The following is a 20,703-nucleotide window of genomic DNA, read 5'->3' on the forward strand; positions in this document are numbered from 1 at the left end:
CTTAATACAAGTTTTATTACACAAAAAAAGGCATTATGCTATAGTTATCAGAATGGCAGGTTACATATCTACTGTAAGAATGTAGATAACAGAAATTATGACAGTTTCTTCTAGTTTGAACAGTTACTTAGAACTCTAAAAAACACAATTTTGACAGATTATTTAATCATCTGTGACTCTACAACCGTGATTTAAATGGACATCTTCGCATAACACTGATTTGAAATGAAACCGTTCTGTTGACAAAGATGTTAAGTAAAGAAGGGTCAACAAGTTCAACTCTCTCTCTCTCTCTCTCTCTCTCTCTCTCTCTCTCTCTCTCTCTCTCTCTCTCTCTCTCTCTCTCTCTCACTCTTTCTCTCTCTCTCTCTCTCTCTCTCTCTCTCTCTCTCTCTCTCTCTCTCTCTCTCTCTCTCTCTCTCTCTCTCTCTCTCTCTCTCTCTCTCTCTCTCTCTCTCTCTCTCTCTCTCTCCTTCTTCTCCTCCTCCTCCCTCCCTTCATTCTCCTTCTCTCTCTCTATCATTCTTTCCCCTCTTTCTGCCTACCCCCTCTATGTCTCTTTCTCTCTGTCTTTACTTTACCTCCTTCCACCCCCTCCCACCATCTTTGTCTCTCACCTGAAGTTAACATGAAACACTGTGAGTTCAACAATTCCTTCTTTACAGAGGAACAGCATACAGAGATGAACCATTAACCAATATTAAAATCTTTTCGCACTACATCAATAACAGCTGTGCAATAAAACAGAGACACTTCCTTTGACAAGTTCTTTTTTTTTTTTCAAATATAATGGTACTGATACATGAATGTAACATTTAGTAACTGTTAATGCGCTACACTGTATCAAGCTATATCACATTATGAAATATCGTAAGTGAAGAGAAAAGCACAAAAAGAAAAAGCAAAATCTAAAAAGAATAATTTAACAGCTTGCCCAATGGTAAGGAACATGGAATCATACCAGAGACCAAAACTGTCCAGCTCAGCTTTGAGTTAAAGCATCGTTTCATGAAGAGTCTGCTCCTGCACGACTTTTCAATTTATTGGTTAAATTCTCTCTTCATTTTTATGACTTTTTTTTTTTGCTTTCCATAATAATTACATACACCTTCAAGGCTCTTGAGTAAAGGAACATTATCACATCTTTACCTTGCAGTTTATAATATTTGCTGTCTAAGCAATCGAAAAAAAAAAAAAAAAGAAAGGAAAAGATGGGACCATGCTAATAAACAAATATCAATTATTCTATTCACCAGAGCATAATAAATAACAAAGTTAATCATAAGCAAAAGATCACCAAGTCAGTGAAGTGGACAGGTTGCATGTTTTTCTCAAGTTTGAATAAAAAATTAAGTCAAAATATTGATACCAGTCCTAGCTTAGCACTGGAAATGTAACACCAGGACTGCTTCCTGGGTTGACACTTCCAAAACTGAGAGATTGGCAAGTGCAGGAAACCTTGAACACAATAGAAAAATGAACGCAGTAGCCTGAGGTTATCAAGGAATGCAACCTCAAAACTGACATGTCAACTGCTGAGAGCCTCCCCTCACCTCTAGAACAAACTGATAACATCTTGACCCAAAGGCCAACAACTGGATAAACTTAAATACAATTCAGTTAGGAAAGTTTGGCTTTGTACTTGCGAGTATCTACGTACCATTTGTGCAAGTAGGTGTGTATGTAGGTGTATGTGTGTATGTAGGCCTACATGCAAAAGTGAGTTAGTGTGTGTGTTTGTGTATACTTTTGTGTGTGTGTGTGTGTGTGTGTGTGTGTGTGTGTGTGTGTGTGTGCGTGTGTGTGGGTGTGCGTGTGCGTGGTGTGTGTATATGTGATTTTGAACTTGTGCCAAAGCGAGTTGTCTTTGTGCAATAGGCCTATTTGGATATTTCTTTGTTGGCAGAAACTTTGATGGCAAAATATCATCTTCCACTGACCATCATTTGCATTAGATACGACAGTTTCCAGTAAGTCTAAAAATAGGAACTTACAGATGTACCTCTCCACAGACTAGAACATTGCCATTATATCGCTACCTCCGAAAATTACAAAGTTCTATCTGACATTTTGGGCCATTTTGAGTTACTTAGACCATGATGTCAGAAAGCAAATGCACTGTCTGCTCTATCAAAATCGTAAGAATATTCAAAGTCATTATCAGGATATTCAAAGAATTCCATTAAAAAAATCTTGACATAATATTGTGAAACGCAAATATGTTGACATCAAATTTTTCAAAACTAAGTATTGAGCATATGGAACTTAATAATTTTGAGGTAGCGATTTATTCCTCAGAGAGTTTAAGACCCAAATCTGTCCATTGATCAAATTGAGTATCACTTATGCACGTAATATATTGCTTTCATAATCAAGCCACAAGTCTGCTTTACTTACTCAGGTGTTGCGTTTTTGTTAAAGACCAAGAGCTTAGAAGTAAAACAAAAGTACAAATGGATAGAGAGCTATAAATCATGAACTTTATGACCAAGCATATCATCGCTGTCGCAAGCATTTCATTCAAGTTCAAATTTTGAGAATTTTCAATTTTTACACCCTCCCGAAATTCTATCAAAGATGCTCCTTTCAGCATCACTAAAATGCAGTTTAATGCTATGGTCAAGGCTTACAATTTTCTTTCTTTTCATTATTCCTGATAGGAACAAGACAACAAAAATAAAACGAGTTTTTTGTCTTTAGTGTAAAAAGTACCAAAATGGACTAAAGTAGACTGCTTGCAACACCAACGATATATTGAACCCTATGAAATTGAAGAAGCTTAGTAAGGATCTCTAACATATCATACATTTGATCGTGTGGGTCATATTTTGTAAAAGACGAGAAATCTATGGCCAGCCTACAGAAATAATTAGATAACATTACAATATGAAGATCAAGAAAGTTAAACAATACAGATGAAATCCAAGGGCAAAATGAAAAGCTTCATGAGCACACAAAAAGAAGGCAAATCTCCAGCCTTTTCAAACAGCTAAGACTATGCACATCTAGACAAAACATTTCAGTGAACTACACGCAAGTCATAGGTTGTGTAGTTAAGGAAAAATAAACCCTTAAAAAAATGATAACCAAGGCCCGCGATGTCTGAGCCGATTTCACCATCGGAACAACACATCTAAACAGTAAAGACACTTGGTAAAATATGTTGGCGAATATGAGGAAGCCTTGCCAGAGCCACTGTTTCCTTCAAGCTTTTTACTATCTAGAATCTGATATAATGTGTACAAAGCAACCTTTGACGTCACATAAGCAGCATCATTTCCCCTCATAACGCAGAAAATTAGAAAATTGGCGAAAGTCTGCATATGAGGATTATTAGTTGCTGTTGACGTTATACATATTAACATTGCAAATATCAAGGAGAGCTGTTTTGTTGCGACCTTTACACTTGATACTGTTACCTTCTTTATTTGCAAAATCATATCTAGAAGGTCTCATTTATTGCTTTGTTACTGCTTTGTGGCAGTTGTGATATTGAAAGATTATCATAATTTTTTTTTTGTTTCCCTGATTGGCATGAACTGAGTTTGTCGCAAACTTTTACTGTTAGAAAAATCTGGATGGTCCAACTGTGAAAGGAGACATTCTCCACCCTTACTGGTGTAGTCTTCACCTAAGATCCCATCATTTACGATCCCGGTTCGCTTAAAATCCTGCTGTTTTAAGAAGACAGAATTTTTACTACACATATGTCACCCCTAGGATCCTGCTCTGACGGTCCACATTCGGCTAACATCCTGCATTTCAAATCATAATTTATGGAACAAAAATCTGGGCAGGCACTGAAGGTCAGTCAAGAGTAAAAATTTGCTATCAGATCATTGAACTGCCCATTGTGTCACAGAACAGCCACTCTAGTGAATGTGATCACGTCCATTGTAAATCTCTATGAAATGGTAGGCTACAATGTTTACCCCAGATGGAATTCACATTCGCATATATATGAGCTCTCCGCCTAAACTTACATTATACCCAGGGTGGGTAAGAACTACAAGTTTGCTCCACACAGGATCATATCAAACTGGGAACTCTTCCCTGACCCTTGCATCAGTTGTCTACTCCCAAATTTGTGAGACAGACTGAATTTTAATTGAAGTGGTCACAACACAATAGTGCAATTGGTCAGAGATGGAAAGCTATGAATTTTGGACAGGAAAAGAAGAGGAGATACTGGATAAGTGTAGATCTTAAGACTCACCATAGAATAATAAGTGAATATGACAGATTGACCACTCTTTACTTGCCACAAGTCATAAACCCTCCCAGGAGTAACGTCTGTTCATTTTAGAGTGAAGGGAGACCGTTTTACTGGTTGTGGGCCTGAACATGAGTCACCATGGATTCTTCCCTTGGTTTTGTCGCCTAAGATCCAGCATTTTCTATGCACCTAAGCATCGAGATCTTAGGTGAAAACTACTGTACATTGAATTGTGAAAGATACTGAACTAAACCGTGCAGTTTTGTTTGAACAAATGCTCAGCGAAAATTACCTTATATATGGTTCTGCACAATATCCTTATAGTTTTGCATAATATTACTTAAATCTGTGACTTTGTTCAGTTCAAAGTCTTGAGTATTGTTATCACTACAAGCATTGTGATCAAAAGGGCTTACCTATCACACCTTTGTATTCAATTCACATCCAACAGGGAATTAGGTCTATACAGAAATCTGGCCAGTAATCTCAGTTGTAAAGGTATTTTTTTAAAAGGAAAAGAAGACCTCTTTGATTGTCTGTGTATGTGTATGGATGTGTGTGTGTGTGTGTAATAAGTCTATGTTCATGCGTACGGTAGTGTATGTGTATGTGTATATGTGTATTAGTGTGTGTGAGTGTGTGTGTGTGTGTGTGTGTGTGTGTGAGTGAGAGTCCGTGTGTGAGTGTGTGCAAGTATTCTGGTGTATCCATGAGTGGGTTTACTTAAATATGTGTTTTTGCTATATTATTGGGTGTTTTTAGGGATGGAAGGTTATGCTATAGTTGTTTGTGAACCATCGTGTAAAAGTACATTCAATCAAGAGTGTATGCATGTCGATGCATGAACAAAAATACGACAATGAACAACATCCATAACCTAAAAGGTTCTTGATGGAACTTTTGTAACCTTATACCAAGTGCCCATTGGTATGATCGGTTCGGTTCGGTTTGATTGGCGGGGCTAGCCAGATTGAGGGCACAAAATGACCCTCAAGGCACAAACTGATCACCCGACTCGTGGCCTAAAAAACAAACACATTTGTTTTTCGAGGCAGCGAGTTGGGAGATCGGTTTGTAGTATAGAACTGATCCCCTAATGGGCACTGGGTATTTGCATTTCCTAGAGCAACAAAAAGTTTCTTGTCCAATTCCACAGCTCTATATTTTTCCACCCTAACCACTCTATGAAGCACAAATAATCCAAATTTAACTCCAATATATATCAAAGAACTATGATATTCTTATACCATAGATCCAAACATGGCAATTTACAGGATGAAGGACATCATTCAAAACAAAATATCTAGGAACTTTTGGTTACCATCTTGCTACAATAAATTTGCACAATAATGCACGGTCTTGTTTGATCACTCCGCACTGAAACAAAGTTACACAGATACCTTTTCTTATTTTACTCTTTCTGTTCCATTTATTGAATTAAAAAAACTCTCTCAAATTTTTTCACTACTGTGACAGCATGCTGATAAATCTTGGCATAGGAAGAATCAAGATAACAAATTGCAGGACAGAAAGAGTTGTCAACACACAAGCAGTCCCTTCCGTGTTTTCTTCAGAAACAAAAGAGAGTGCCGATTTGATCATAGTTCACACAATGCTGAAGTTGCACAAAAACAGTGGTCTCCACCTAAGAACTCTCCGCCAAGCAACCCGGTCCCCCAAGAACCCACTCATACAATGTGACATTTTTCTCGGTAATTTGCATGCGTAAAAATCCTAAAAGAAACACCAGGTGCAGAGAAATGGTGGGAACAACATTTGTCCCCAAATACATTCAGTGGCAAACAATCAAGTGGTTGGACATCCGACACGTATGGCACCTCTCAAGCTTGCTAGTAAAGCATACAATAAAAAGATATCAGGGTATAAGGTAAGAGGAAGACCAAGGAAGACCTGGATTGCGAAAGTCATTTTCTCCCTTCACTTACACTGTGCTGCAACGGATGCTGTTTCACTCTGAAGCTTCTGGTTCAGCACTTGCATCCATTCCGATGCAAATCACTCAGACATGCACACACAAACACGTGTTTGATTTTATTTTTTTTAAACAAACCACCTTATGTTCCCTTGGGTGTCAGTGTGACTTATGTGTCATTATTTCATCGTAGAATAAACAAGGGAAGCCAAAGAGTAAGTGTTAAGTTGCGCCCCGTCAATTCCACCTAAGAACCCACTTGTCCTTTCTTCCAAAGATAAGGTTCTTAGGCGGAGACCACTGTACTTCCTTCTGGAAGTATGAATGTTCTGATTCACCATACCCACTGCATGCTTAAAATCAACAAAAAATAACACAAATGAGCAATTCCACTGTAGAAATCTTCCATCTGAGATGGATTCGTCAAGTTTGAAGGCCTCTGTACCATTGATATCATACAAGATCCTCAGCACTGAAATGAGAAGAACAATCAATTTGAGCTGTAGCAGACACCATCTAAGTACTTGGCCACTCCCCTCCCCAACAATCTATTTTCTTTTACAAAGTGAGAAAGAGGGGCTCTCATGGTCTATAGTACAGTCTTTGCCAGTCATTCAACATACGGGATTCAACCTGACAGGGAGATGGAAAACTTCCTCTTTAAAAAATGTTCTCCTTTCACGCTACCTCCTTTCTAATGATGTTCTGATGTCTGCTTCTGTCTCCACTTTCTGCCTCCCCCCTTTTTGCCTCCTCCTCCAGGCTCCTGACTCTTTCTGCTGCCTTTCTACTGCTACTCTTTGGCTCCTTCTTACTGCTGTCCTTCAGCCCTGACCTTAGGGGAGGTAAGATCAAACACCAAACCTTGGATAAGGGCTAAAAAACCTTGGAGGTCCCATGTGAGAAATTGCTCACATTAAAGATCCCTCGGTGGTCCTCAATCAATAAGAGTAGGTCTCCACAACCACGCTGGCAAAATTCAAAATTAATTCCTACCAAACTGAAAATGCGTTAGGTATCTTGCCTTCTCATATGACCATATGCGTTTGCGAGTGCCATAAAACGTTTACCAAAAGAAAAAAAAGAAAAAGAAAAAGAAAAATCTCTTCAAAGTGGACCCAGTACAAAAGTCGGTGCCTAACATCCCACCACTTACGATCCCCATTTGCTTAAGATCTCGTTATTTTAAGAAAACAGAATTTTTTCCTACACAAAAGTCACCCCTAAGATCCTGCTCTGAAGGACTATAATCGGCTAAGATCCCGAACTTCAGATCATAATTTACAGAACCAGCACTCGGGCGGACATAGCTAATCAATCAGGCAGCGAAGATTTGGGATCAATTTACTGCCCATTACGACACAGATCAGCCACTTGAGACTTGAGAATGTTATCACATCTCCGTTGTAAATCTCGACAAGTAGGACAAATGCCCATTTTCAGAGTAAAAATTAGAAAGAAAATTGCCACCAAAGTTTGATGACTTCTATAGTTTAAGATTCCTTGAAACTGAAATTTTTTTTCAGTAAAATCCACACAGAAATTTGTTTTAAAAAAGACATAGGTGTTGAGCCAAAAAAAAAAAAATTCTATAAAAATTGCTAAACCATCGGAAAATGACAGTTTCTTTGATTTTATTATTTTGATGAGCGCCTGATGCATCACATTTTAGTTTAAAAACAAAGAAATCATTTTCCGCTAGCTTGCTACAATGGCACATTACCATTTACCATTACCAAACAAATGAAGTGGCCAGGGAGAAGATGGACCAAACAATGTGGTCTCTTTTAAAAAAGTAAACTGAGCAACAAAAAGGGTGCCAAATCAATCAACCAAGAGCACTGTTGTTGCATGAAGAGCATACCTTCTCAGAGGCTCTGCGTTGTTCATGTTGGAGTGTTGAAGGAGAATCTGCTCTCTAAGGTCACTACCCTGTGAGGAAGTAGCCATCTCGACACCTGAGATAAAATCCTCCATATTTGATGTCAGTGGTTCTTGCCTGTCATCACTGCAACTCACCGCCTGGAAAAGATCAGAATCAGAAGCTAAACAAACGCATTTCCTCATGTGAACAATTCAGAAATGTAATAAACTTCCTTGGTGACACTTCTCTTGTTGCATCTCTGTTCACTTGTTGTCTCATCTACCACAGCGTTTGTGAGTGTCGCTCCATGTTGTCTAGCTGTGCTGTATCCAGTATTTGTTTATCTGTGTAGTATTATCAGTCACTCTCTATCACTCTAATACTTTTTTGGTTAATAAAGCCAGACTTTAAAGCATGGCTCATTAGTCCTGCTTTATGGAATCTTATCAACATAATCTGACTTATTATGCACTTACATTGAATGAAGAAAAAAAAACAACCCCTGGAATTCCTTAAAATATGTATGGTATGTCACGAAATGCACATTTTTAAAGCTTTTTGTCAAACTGTGGGTACAACTGAAGTTGGAAAAATTTGCACTCCCTGATTGCCTACAAGCCATTCCATGTTGTGTCCCACTAATCATCTTTGTCTGATAATTATGAGCAGTGATTTAGCTACAAGCACAGCATGAATCTATATTCAGGAATTTAAAAATGTGCATATGAGTACCAAATATACTAGTAGACTAACACTTTACTGCAAGACTTAAAGCTATCCATGAACATAAAAAGCATGCTTCTGCAAAATAAAAACACTTAACCAACTGACAAAAAGATGGCAAAAGTTGCACTGTTTTTCTTTTCAGTAATGGGACAGAAAATCTCAAAACCTACACCAATATTTTTAAAAATTTGTTATCTAGAGACTCACTATTGGCGGCTGGAGGGCACCATTGGTTTGCTCTGCTCTTTTCTTTCCCACTAATGTTTCTATCTTTATTAAATTATCATTTTGAAGTCGACATGCTTCTATTCAAGCAAACAAACAAAACAAGCTCACCTTTGAATGAACTTTACAGATAATATCATGAAGGGGCAGAAAAATTCCATGATCTTTTTGGCAAAAGAAGTACCTCTTTTTGTTAAAGAAACCATCATGTCGTCCCACTGTGAAAGAAAACATGAAAGAAAAAAAATTATGCTGTTTATGGTCAGCAAATTGTTCAAATGTTCTCAGCACAGAAACCAAAATTTATCAGGGGGGTAAGAAAAAACTGTTCCTTTGACAATCATACTCACTTTATGTAGGTCTATCTGCTCTTCCAATTTTCAACATTTGGAATTTGAATTTTGACAAAATGTTTCTTGAGTACATGCAGCTGATACCAAAGATTAACCTCTTCGCTGCCGCATCCGTAGCCTGAACCGTGTAGCGCTGTGCCTATGGCCCGTAGAATTTACGGGACCGTGACAGAGGTTGTTTTGATACCAATTGTAAGGGAAGTTACTGCTAAAATCTTGTAATTATTGTTGAAGTACCTTCCCTTTATGTATACCACCACTTTCCCCTCCAACAAATCAACCTCACATAAATGATCTATTGGCAGTAAACACAGATGGGCTTACATGTACAGTCGAACCTGTGTAAGACGGAATTGCAAGGGAGCCAGAAAAAAATTCCGTCTTAGACAGGGGAATTTAGGGGAAGATGGAGGTGGGGGGGGGGGAGGGTTCAAAGGCCCAGCCGGTTGGATCAAGGATCGCTTGTCCGATCTGCAAGCAGTGGTCAAAACTTCACACCTCTCAGCTGCTATCCTCTCTGATAATGACATACGTCAGTCTTACTTATACAATTACGACCAGTGCTTGCATTTCATAGGACCACTGTTTGACCTATCAGGAACGTTTGAACATCTCCTTTGTCACCCTTAGTCCCACCCACCAATGCCACCCCTCACTGCCATCATGTAACAATGATTCGAGGAACTCTTTTCTCGGCTGGCATTGGTCAATCTAATTTCACTTTTCTGGCTTCTGGCTACCCAAGAAAGTTTCCGTAGTGGCTCGCTACTCGAGCACTCTCACAGGCAGTCGTGAGATTTCACACCCACACTACACTGACCATCTGCATCACTCAGGGTTCACATGATGGGGTAACATCTAGGCTTCCTCAGTAGGCCTAGGGTAATATAACATCTACCCCCAAATTGCACCCCTACTCCCCTTCTTCGGCCAGCGGCATGGCCATAGCGTTAAGTTTAGAGCCGGCGGAACCAAACTTGAGAGTTTTGTTTCTAATCAGGGCTCAGCGGGCAAAGCATTTTCTGTCTTAGACAGGTGAAACCCTCGGAAGGGAGCAGATTTTTCTTTCCGTTTCCGCATTGGACAGGTTTCCGTTTTATACAGGTAATTAAAGAGGAACATATCAAGGAGGGAGCGGGGAGATTCCGTTAAGAGAGATTTCCGTTTTACACAGATTTCCGTTAAGGCAGGTTCGACTGTATATATATGAATTGTATTAGCATTGTATAAGGTAGGTAAAGCCTCTTGTCAATTCCTCTTTACTTGCAGACACTAACACAACATGAAGATCTATTCCCCTTTTGGGTCTCAGTTTATCATTACTCGAATGTGTGTAGTCTTATGTTGTTTGGTGGTGGTATTTTTGGCATAATGTTACTAACTCCAAATTTTCTCCATCACTCCTTAAATCCCCCCAAAATTATATGAATAGACATGCGGTTCAATGTAGAATGTACAAGCAGAAATTCAAGGGAAAATATTCTTAAATGAAAAAGTTATGGGAGGTAGAGTGGGGTCACCCCTGAGCAGCCTTGGTTCATGGGATTTCCCCCTGCACAGGGGGCCTATTTACCTGCGTTAAGAAACTGCCATAAAATTTTACGATTGGCATAATACATTGATTATTATGCTTCTTGCTCTCATTAGAAAGTAACTAGCACTATTATCTTTCTTTAAATTATCCCCCCTTTTACTCTGAAACCAGTGTAAGACCTGGTAGTGAAGCCTGGTTTTAAAAGCCAGTTAAGTATCAATGTTTTGAAACATCAAATACATTGCATTGACCTTACTTAATACACAAAGTAGACTAACAAAACAGGACTCTAATTGTGCAGAATATTAAAATCACATTTACAGTACCAGACACTTCATCTCAACCTCTACATCTTCAGGCCCAACCTTCTATGAAATATAAATTAGCCCCTTTGTTGCCTAAGGAAGTACTTGGAACATCATGAAACTGCGTAATTTTTAGCTTTGTACCCTACCATGGACGTCACAGAAGTTCACAAAATTTGCCACAAAAGTACTGTGTGGATTCGTATTCAAATTTGCTAATATTACTTTACTGTTAAGCTTGCAAGTGATTGATAAACACAGATCTAATCTTGCAGGTGGCTGCGTGCTCTCGGAAAATGTTCACACCCTTTTAAAAAAGCAGAAAATTCCACTTTTCGACTTTGATTTGCAAGTTATTCTAAATTATGAGTAAGATGGGGGATATATAGGGAATTAGAGAAGTGACACAATCAAAGCCCCTTGGTCCGAAATATGTCACAAGTTGGCTAGATTAGACCACAAGTTCATTAAGACTGAGACATGAGACTGCTGTCCTGGGTAACGAACTTAGCTAAAAATCAGAGCTGACAGTAGGAAGGCATACCCCCTGGCAAATAAAGGGTTCATCAAAACTTTCATAAACTTTTTTAAAATGCTCCTAAGAAAGTGACAACTGGTCACAAAAAACAAATGGGAAAAGTTGATATCCAACCTAAAAGAAACCCAGATGTAGAGAATAAGACAACAGCACATCAAAAAGGTTTAAAAGATTACAAAAAGCAGCTGATTTTTCACCTGGGGCATCCAACTCCAGACCAACAAAAACCATGTTGGGTTGTCCAATTTTATCAAGGTGACCGATGTAGCGGATGCGGCCCGTCTTCTCTCCGTTGGTCACAACATGGTCTCCCAGTTGTACCAGCACCTTGGAGCTATGGAGTCAGATGCAAATGAAATTGTAAGTGATACCAGGACATTACTACAAATATATATATATGCAGGAAGCAGAATGGCAAAAAACCACAGAAATAATCATAACAATTTTCATCCTCTCTCAAAATATCATATGCAAAACTCAAACTTTTCTCTTCACAACTGAACAGATAATTACTTAATTCCGAGCCAAAACCATCATTTTTTTTTTTTTGTTGTAAGCGTTTTACAGAGCTCGCAACTTCATAAAGTCATACTTGAGCGTGCGGGACACATTAAACATATTTCAGCTGGTAGTACATTTTGAATTTTGTTGAGGTGGCGGTTGAAGCCTACTTTTATCAATTTTGGACATCCAAGGGATCTTTAAAGTGCCTCACCATTTTACTACAAATACTAATACACTGATACATCTCACGGCGGATAAAATACCGTCCAGACCGCTCACTTAGTTTTCCTTCCCCGGTTCCTCCCCGACCATCCTCACCACCCTGCCCGCCCCGCCCGACAGCCCAGCGCGTAGTCATAAATCACTTGTCAGAGGGGTTAATTGGGGTTACCGCAGCGCCACTCCTCCTGTGCCGGGGCAGTAGTAAATATGGCGTTTTAGTGCGAATTGAAAGCCTCTTAACTCTGAAACTATAAATGCTACAAGGCCGATTGAGATTTCATTGTAACGTGCTATGTTTGACCTGTAGGCCGGTATAACTTGTTTTCTTGTAAGTCCGATTATATCAGTTTTACAAGGGATTTAAGTAAGTCTGTGATTTTCAAACTGGCATCTTCAATGTTTAGAACTTTTTCAGTTTGGATTTAGATATTTCAATCCGGCCCCCAACGATTTAAACAGAAATTCATGTATCAACTGTGGTGACAATTTTCATTTACATGTGCAAGTTTCAAATGCACGAAGTTATTCTATGATTTTCTGTGATTTTTTAAAAATATCAACCCACCACTCTGAACATTCATCCTTGCTGTTTTTAGTTTTCTTGCCTCTACTACATCTGATTTTCGTTGTCATTTTTAACAATATTTTTGTCATGGAGTGCCACACTCAACATGGTCATATGGTGGGCATTGTGCTCAAACATCATCGCCTTCTTGAGGAGGCTGCAAATGATATAGATGTACAGCTGGCACATGATATAGATGTACAGCTGGTCCATCAATCTATGGAGAATTGCACGCCTGGAATAGGACAAAATGTGCATATCTACGGCAAAAAAATGAAAGAGGGCTGGAAAAAAACAAGGAGGACATTCAATTGTTACAGGGCTGTCAGATTTTGTCGGATAATCCACGAGAAGCAGAGAGATTTGAGAGGAAGGGTTCTAGTGTACATGATCAGCTGTCAGAGTTAGAGTTTGAGGAGCTTATTCCAAGGTCAAGTCCTGCCTGCTCTGAATTTGATAACATCCTCAAACAACACAACATCACACCACAGGCCTACCACAGCCGTTCATTTATAGGAAGCCACTGCCATAAATACATCACAGCCCATGTGTACAGACAGCTAGCATCATTTTTAGCAAAAGGAACAGTTGCATGTACACGAAATCAAAGCCTAATAGACACCGCATTAATTGTTCTGAGAGAGAAATTTGTTCACGTAAAAGACACCTTCAAAGATATCCACACAGTAATTGCACATGGAAAGCCAATCACTTTAGAGAGAATACCACTATTCAGTCATGCATCACACGATCTATGTCTTTATACAGAAACATATTTGGCAAATAAAAGGTCTGGAGTCGATAGTGCTGTAAAACACGTGCTACTCAATCAAAATCGATCAAAAGAAAAGGTCATCCCCAAACAACACATCCTTGAGAAACACTGCGTTCCTTGGATACAAAAATGTGGGTTTGGAATGGCCTTCCATTGTGAGCAAGGGGGTGAGCTCATTCATGCAACCGTGGCCTAACAGACAAAGAAAAACACGTCAAAACAATCATGCAGTCACAACACGTCCAACCCACCCTGAGCTACTCTGTCGTGTGCACCACCCATCAAAAGACGAAAGCTTACCGCGGAAAAATGAGATAATTCCTCCAGTCCAGCAATATTGTGTTCTTTTTGTATTTTGTGTTTAGGTTGTGTTTTCATAAGTGTATCGGCAAGAAAAGATCTGTCCTGTAGTTACATGTATCGTGGATATCGCTATGAAAAAACAAGGTCGCAAAGCAAGAGTATTGCAAAAATCAACTTCAAACCTGAATAATTACGGATCCAGAAACTTCGTGCATATGCCCCTTTGTCAGTACAAATTTCATTATGTTCTCAGTCCTGTGTGCAAATTTGATTGAATTCGTTGGGGGCAATCATATTTAAATCGATGTTTATAATTGATTACCCATGACACATTTATCAAATTAAGTCCCCTTTTTGAGAACTTCACAGCTTTTAAGTGTAATGTACCATGTTCTTCCGATTTCTTCATTTTCTTCCTTAATATGTTGAATATTTACGTGGTCTTTATTAAAATATTCATCTTACATTAGCTTTGGCTCACTGTGCTGGTAAACTTTGCAAAAAATACAAGAGCGCTGCCGGTGTTCGGCTGATTAGGGAAATCCCCGGCGGCGCAGGTAAATGACCCCGTGACCTGGGGAAGCGCGGGCTTGCTTGCCTCGCGCCAGCCGAAACTAAATGGGCGCTCTATAACCGCTGTGATCTAAGCAAAAAAAGATGAAGGTACATATAAAAGGCAGTTATAGGTCCAATGATTTTATAATGCCTAAAAGTAACTGTGATCGTGCAAAAAGATTTGGGTGACCATTCTGTTATCTAACTGGACAGAAGTTTAAAATGAATTGACCTATTCATGAGTCTTCATTACTTTTTTTAATTCAAGAGAAGGCTGGCTGGTAATACCACTAGGAATGGAAAAAATATTCAGAACTCAAAACTGGTTGGTCCATAAATAGAAACAGAATACAAGGCGTTTCATTTGAAAATAAGTTCTTACTATTTGACCAAACAAAATCACAGCCTGCTTTTTAGTTCCTAATTTAATATTCTAATCATTTTGTTTCTTATTCCTGTACCTCTCAATTTAAGTACAACTTTTTAAAACTTCTATAGGACAGCACGACACAGTTTGTGTCCTTCCCATCTACCTCCTTCCACCAGAACAACACACATTATTTCTGTCAAGTGCTCATCAATGTCATGCTCATAACTGCACCTGAACTGCAACGGAGAACGCTGCTTTTTCTTTCCTAATTCTTGCCATCGTCATTTTACCTCTACTTCTTGAGTATGTTTGTCACACTCTTGTGACCCGCTATTTCCGGGGAGCCTTGATAGTCGAAGCAGACTTTATGCTGTTGAAGCTAGAGAAGAAAGCAGAGTAAGCCTGATTCCCAGTTTGGACTTCTATGTTGACATCCACCCCTTGGCGATCATATGACTTTATGCAGTTGCGAGCACGGTAAAAACTCTACTAAAACTAAACTAAAGACACATAATGATAATTCATAACTTTGTAAGAATTTGAAGCTTGAAGGTGTATTTTTTGAGTGGCAACATGTTGTATTTTCAAAGATTTCCGATATTTTTCGGCACGATGAACAAGGCATATCAAGAATTCTGAATGACAGCACAGATTTAATTCAGGCTGTCAGGAAAATCATATAAAATTAAATCTGCCTAATAAGAGATATACACTGGTGTAAACATCAGCATCTTACTTGATGGGAAATTTCTGTAGATCTTCATTAAGGCTGGCACTTAGTGCTGCATGAATCTCTCCACCCATAGCTTCTTCACAGGCAATGCACTTGCAGCCATACAGCGGTTCTGCATACAACAAACTGCCTGACTGGCCAGGAACTCGAGATGCAGAGCTTTTCACAGGAGAAAACCTGGGGTGAAGAAAGAAACTGAAATAAGACTTTCATAACAAGGAAAAACAGTCTAGGGTATTTCCATTATCCTGATCCAGAAGAAACCTTGGGTCCTCACCTCCATAACAAAAGAAACTGACCTCCATTTGTACCAACTGAGCACGTCAGTTCAAAAACTGCTTCTAGTTTTTTGCCTTCAAGGAGGAATTCCTATCCAAAGCTTAAAATGAACTCAATTCATCCTTGCATTACAAAAACATAATATCTTACAATTGCTCCAATTGTGTAACTATCTGTAAGAGACAGGACCAGAACTTTTTCCAATGCCCCACATTGACAATATCAAAGTTACTGTTAATCCTTTGAGATTTTACACTAAAAAGATGCTTTTACTATGCATTGAGCAGCTAAAGGAAATAAGCTCATGAATTAATGCCCAAATCAACAAAGCAGAGTCCCAAAAATTATAGAAACTATGAACAGGAGGTATTTTTCCTTTCCTCCAAATCATTCATTCCACTAACCCATTAGCTTTCAGTCTCCGATGACAGTTATTGCCATTACTTGACCTAAATAAGGGATCTGGAGCTATTGCAGGGGAATCATCTCGTGATCCTCGGAAAGTCGTTTCCTCAAAGTCAGAGACAGGCCTGTACTGTTCTTGAGTGCATTCTCTTGCAAGCTGGTTCATCTGAAAGTCAGATAAGTATAAAAAAGTGTCTAAGAGGAAAGACATTTGGAGGATAAATCCTTGAGCACTTATTTTTATAACAAGACATATGACTAACAAAGGCTGGCATTTGACTATATATATGCATAAAAATAAAACAATGTCTTAAACGATGTTTTAGACGCTAAACTCTTCAAATAATACTAAAAAATGTCCTGACAAGTCTTCTATTTGAAAAACAAAGCAAAATATCCTCAACAGTGCTGATGTTGATACCTCTACAAAAGCAAGCAAAGAGAAGAGGACAGGTCACTTCCCTGTTTGAGGAACAAAGCAAAATGTGATAAACAAAACCAGGTGCAAAATCATTATTAACGAGCCTGTATAGTGGAGGTTGCTGTTCTTACAGAGTGATGTATTTTAGTAGCAAAAAAATTAAATGAATTAGGATGCTTGATGGCACATTCACAGGCAGCAAGAAAGAGTGCACAGCACCAAATCATTACAACTTTATTATAAATTTGGCTCTGAATATTTTGCCAACATCAGGGGGTTTTTCATGAAGACCAAACATCATATACCATAATTTTATTTAATGTTTATAGGATACAATCTCAATTCAAGACTGTAAGTGTACAATCAAAAATAGTTTTGGAGCAAGCTGCTCATTCAGAGTTACCTCATCGTGTAGCTTTAAAAAAAGATGAGACACAAATATTACATTTCATGATTTTAGAGGCACTTTGCACAGAAAAGCACTCACCTCCAGTTCCTTCAGACGTCCTTTCAAAACTTCAATTTCTTTTCGAGCAGATCCCAGTTCCTCGGCCAATTTCGAATTCAAACGCACAGCTGCAGAAGCATCAAAGTTATACAGTTTTAAGATGATGTTTAATAAAGATAAGTTTAGATAACTGAGATATGTATATATGCAATTGTAAGTTTCAAGTTATTTATAAAATTTATTTCTACTTTTAAGTTTTAAAATAAAAATGTTCAACTTCACATAGACACATTTTCCACAGTATCTATGAATGCCTGAATTTCGTAATTTCTTCTCCACAATTTTTGATACTTTCCTTGCCTTTTTTTTTTCACATAAACATTTTTCAAAAATGGCAGATACCTAGTACAAATCAACCCAAATCAGACTGATTCTCTTTTTCCTTGCATAGATACCCTCAAACCAGAATCCTATTAAGCTCAACTTTCAGTTACAAACATGTATATCAGACACTGCTTACACCCTACAAAAACTACAAAAATAGGAAGAACTCATCCAACCTGTCAGCACATTTTCAAATGCAAGTACAAAAATATTGTGTTCTTTTCAACTGAAAGCTGGTCAGTCCTGAGAAAAACTGCAAAACAAGAGCTCTCTCAATATGTGGGTTACGTATATTAACAAATGTGACTGCCTGCTAAGACAACAAGAGCCTGAATAACTTACAGAAATTACATATTCCGTTTTTGCCAGACACTGCTACAAGAAGTAAGAGATCACAAACTTTCTTACTTTCAATAAACTGTTCCTCTATGGCGGAGTCTCCCCTCATAGGGAGGCAACACTGTGTTTCCTTGGATATCTTGGGACTGATCCTTTTCACCTCAACGTCTGGCTCACTGGTCATCTCTGGGAGAGAGTTCTTCCTGCGGTCCAGGTGAACATGTTCACAGGTGTTTTTGCTGGTTTGTGAGCAAGTGGAGACTGCCACATCATTGGTAGATGACACACTTCCACCAACAGGTAATTTAGGCGGCTGCAGAAAGACAAAATACCAGTTTACTTCTCGAGATGCAAAAAATCCCCCTATCTGACAAAAAAAATACAAGAGAAATCAACTTAAAAATTCTTTAAAATATAATTTAATTTAATCTCTCAAACATATAGTTATTCACGCAGGTTCAGTTTTTACTGAAAATATTTCTACAATTTAAACAATACCATACAGAAATAATGGCAAGTTGATATATTATGTAAATCAAGCTATCACCGAAACAAAACACTGAGCTATGTAAAATTTAAACAAACAATACTATGACTCTTATTCCACTTTCCTCTACAGGTCACTTCCCCTTATTCATTTCTTTCAACAACTTAATAACCCATTTAAAACTACAGATGTTTGGAAACCAAGGTTTCCTTACTATGCTGTCCCTCCAAGCTAAGCCATCTTCATTTGCACATAAAAGTAGAGAGGCTTGATGCTCCACTTTAAAAAAATTAACATTTGGTTTAATCCCAAAATCCCACATGTACTCGTATGGCTAAAAGATAATTTGAGTTCTTTTCTCAAATTTTCCCTGCTCCTGATCTTCTGGTGTGTATAACATCTAATACTGCAAAAAGGGTTGTTTGTGAAATTCCTGTTTTTCAGATTTTCCATTCTTCTTCTTTCTACTTGTTTATCTTTAATTTAACATCCCAGTCTCTTGTGCGAAGCTGCTGTTTATTGCAGGTACTCCAGTCTCCCATTGAGTTTCAGGGCTCCCTGCCAAAGGATGGGCCAATATTTTCTTCTAAGAGCAGATTTTCCATTAACTGTTTATATTCTAGCTGACTTCTATTGCTTTTTCAGAGTTTTCAACAGGGCGAGAGTGAAAACTCAAATCATCATAATTCAGTGGAAATACTTTATGGACCAAAAAAAAAAGGTAAACTGATTTATTTCCACCTGTCGAGATAATCTAGGAGAAGTCCTGCGAAGTGCATCACGGGAAACTGCTGGGGACGGGAGAAAACTTTTCAGATTGTACTGACTGTCCAGTTTGGGAGAGTTGCTGACTGTACTGGAACACTGGGAACATCGAGAGCATGGCCTTGACCTCTCCTGTTGACGATACAATTATCAACATAACAAAATCAGACAAGACATCCTTCACCTGCAAGCGAATTGTGTTGTGGGGGACCAGGGTTTAAGGTAGTGGATCTTCCACTTTACTCTTTTCAGAGCACGAAACTGAAAATAAGGTGCTCCAAGTAGCTCAGTTAGTATCATGCTGAACTGTGATCTGGACGTTCCTAGTTTGAATCCTCAAAGGGGACTTCTTGAACTTGATTTTTTTTCGGGGAGTTTTCAAGGATCTCCACCCATTCTGTTCAGTCCTATCAGAACTGGATATTTCATTTGGAGGTTCCTCCTCTTAAATAACTTTGTAGTGTGAACATGGGTTTTACATCAATATAACAACTAGTTCTTACCAACAACCAGAAATTAGCAGCTTGGTAAGGAACAGACTGTGAATATACCAACGATAGCAGTTCTTGACATCATAAACCCCAATTCTAAAGAAATTAGGTAGAAATGGAAGAAGAGCTGGACTGCCAACTGAATTGTTAAATAGTCCTGCCAATGTCTAATACCAAGAAAACAAATTGTAGGTAGGGATATAAGTCATTCACATAACAACCTATTCTAAAGTCAAACTGCAGTAGGAAAAACATTTTTCAAGTTATTTAACAGTACAGGAGCATTTTTTAAACAAGTCACCCTGATTCCATATGTATTCAGAAACATTTTCATCTGAAAAAATACTCCCCCTCTTCTATAACTATAGACTATTTACTGCGACAAAAGCTTTCTTCCTTTTCAGCCCATCTGTCAAATTGATACCACTGTCTGGTATACCAGAGACCACAACCGTGATTGACAGAGATGAATTACGCTAATTGAGTACATAACACATTGAAATATTTCTTCCGTAGGCCTACCTGTAAACCCACATTTTCCACATTATGTGATTTGTCAGCCAAAGGGGCAGTGGGGCTGGTGGAATGGCTGGTTCGGAAGCTCACAGATGTGGACGATCTCAGGGCCTCCACCTCCCGTTTCAACAGATACACTTTCTTCTCCAAGCTGCAAGCACAGGTTGATATCATTAACACAACGTACAATTCTGCTTTACATAATAGAAGAATATATTCACAAAGACAGGTTTCATGTATATTCTTGCAGTGATTTTAAGGCAGAGAGAAGCAAAATGACCTACTGATTTTTCAATAACATAATACAATGAACAAGTACATGGAAAAAAGAGACTCAGTGATTGAGCTCAGAATCCTTCTTCAGTTACAGTTGCCAAAAATTTGAAGTAAGCAATCTGTCTCTCCCCTTCCCTCTCCCCCCTTCTCTCTCTCTCTCTCTCTCTCTCT

General features: G+C 38.5%; 1 protein-coding gene across 1 annotated transcript; it reads right to left on the minus strand.

The window, feature by feature from the left end:
- Positions 1-2,641: 2,641 nt before the first annotated feature.
- Positions 2,642-20,407, minus strand: LOC101853550 (the record flags this gene model as incomplete). The annotated part of the gene is given in 10 exon segments (XM_005097471.3): positions 2,642-6,621; positions 8,014-8,171; positions 9,076-9,182; positions 11,892-12,028; positions 15,725-15,898; positions 16,405-16,571; positions 17,314-17,402; positions 18,067-18,310; positions 19,226-19,381; positions 20,263-20,407. Coding segments are annotated over 10 exon segments (1,396 nt in total), but the record flags the coding sequence as incomplete, so codon positions are not given.
- Between the last annotated feature and the right edge of the window lie 296 nt (positions 20,408-20,703).

This window comes from Aplysia californica, unplaced genomic scaffold (assembly GCF_000002075.1).
Source record: "Aplysia californica isolate F4 #8 unplaced genomic scaffold, AplCal3.0 scaffold00155, whole genome shotgun sequence".
Classification (NCBI taxonomy): domain Eukaryota; kingdom Metazoa; phylum Mollusca; class Gastropoda; order Aplysiida; family Aplysiidae; genus Aplysia; species Aplysia californica.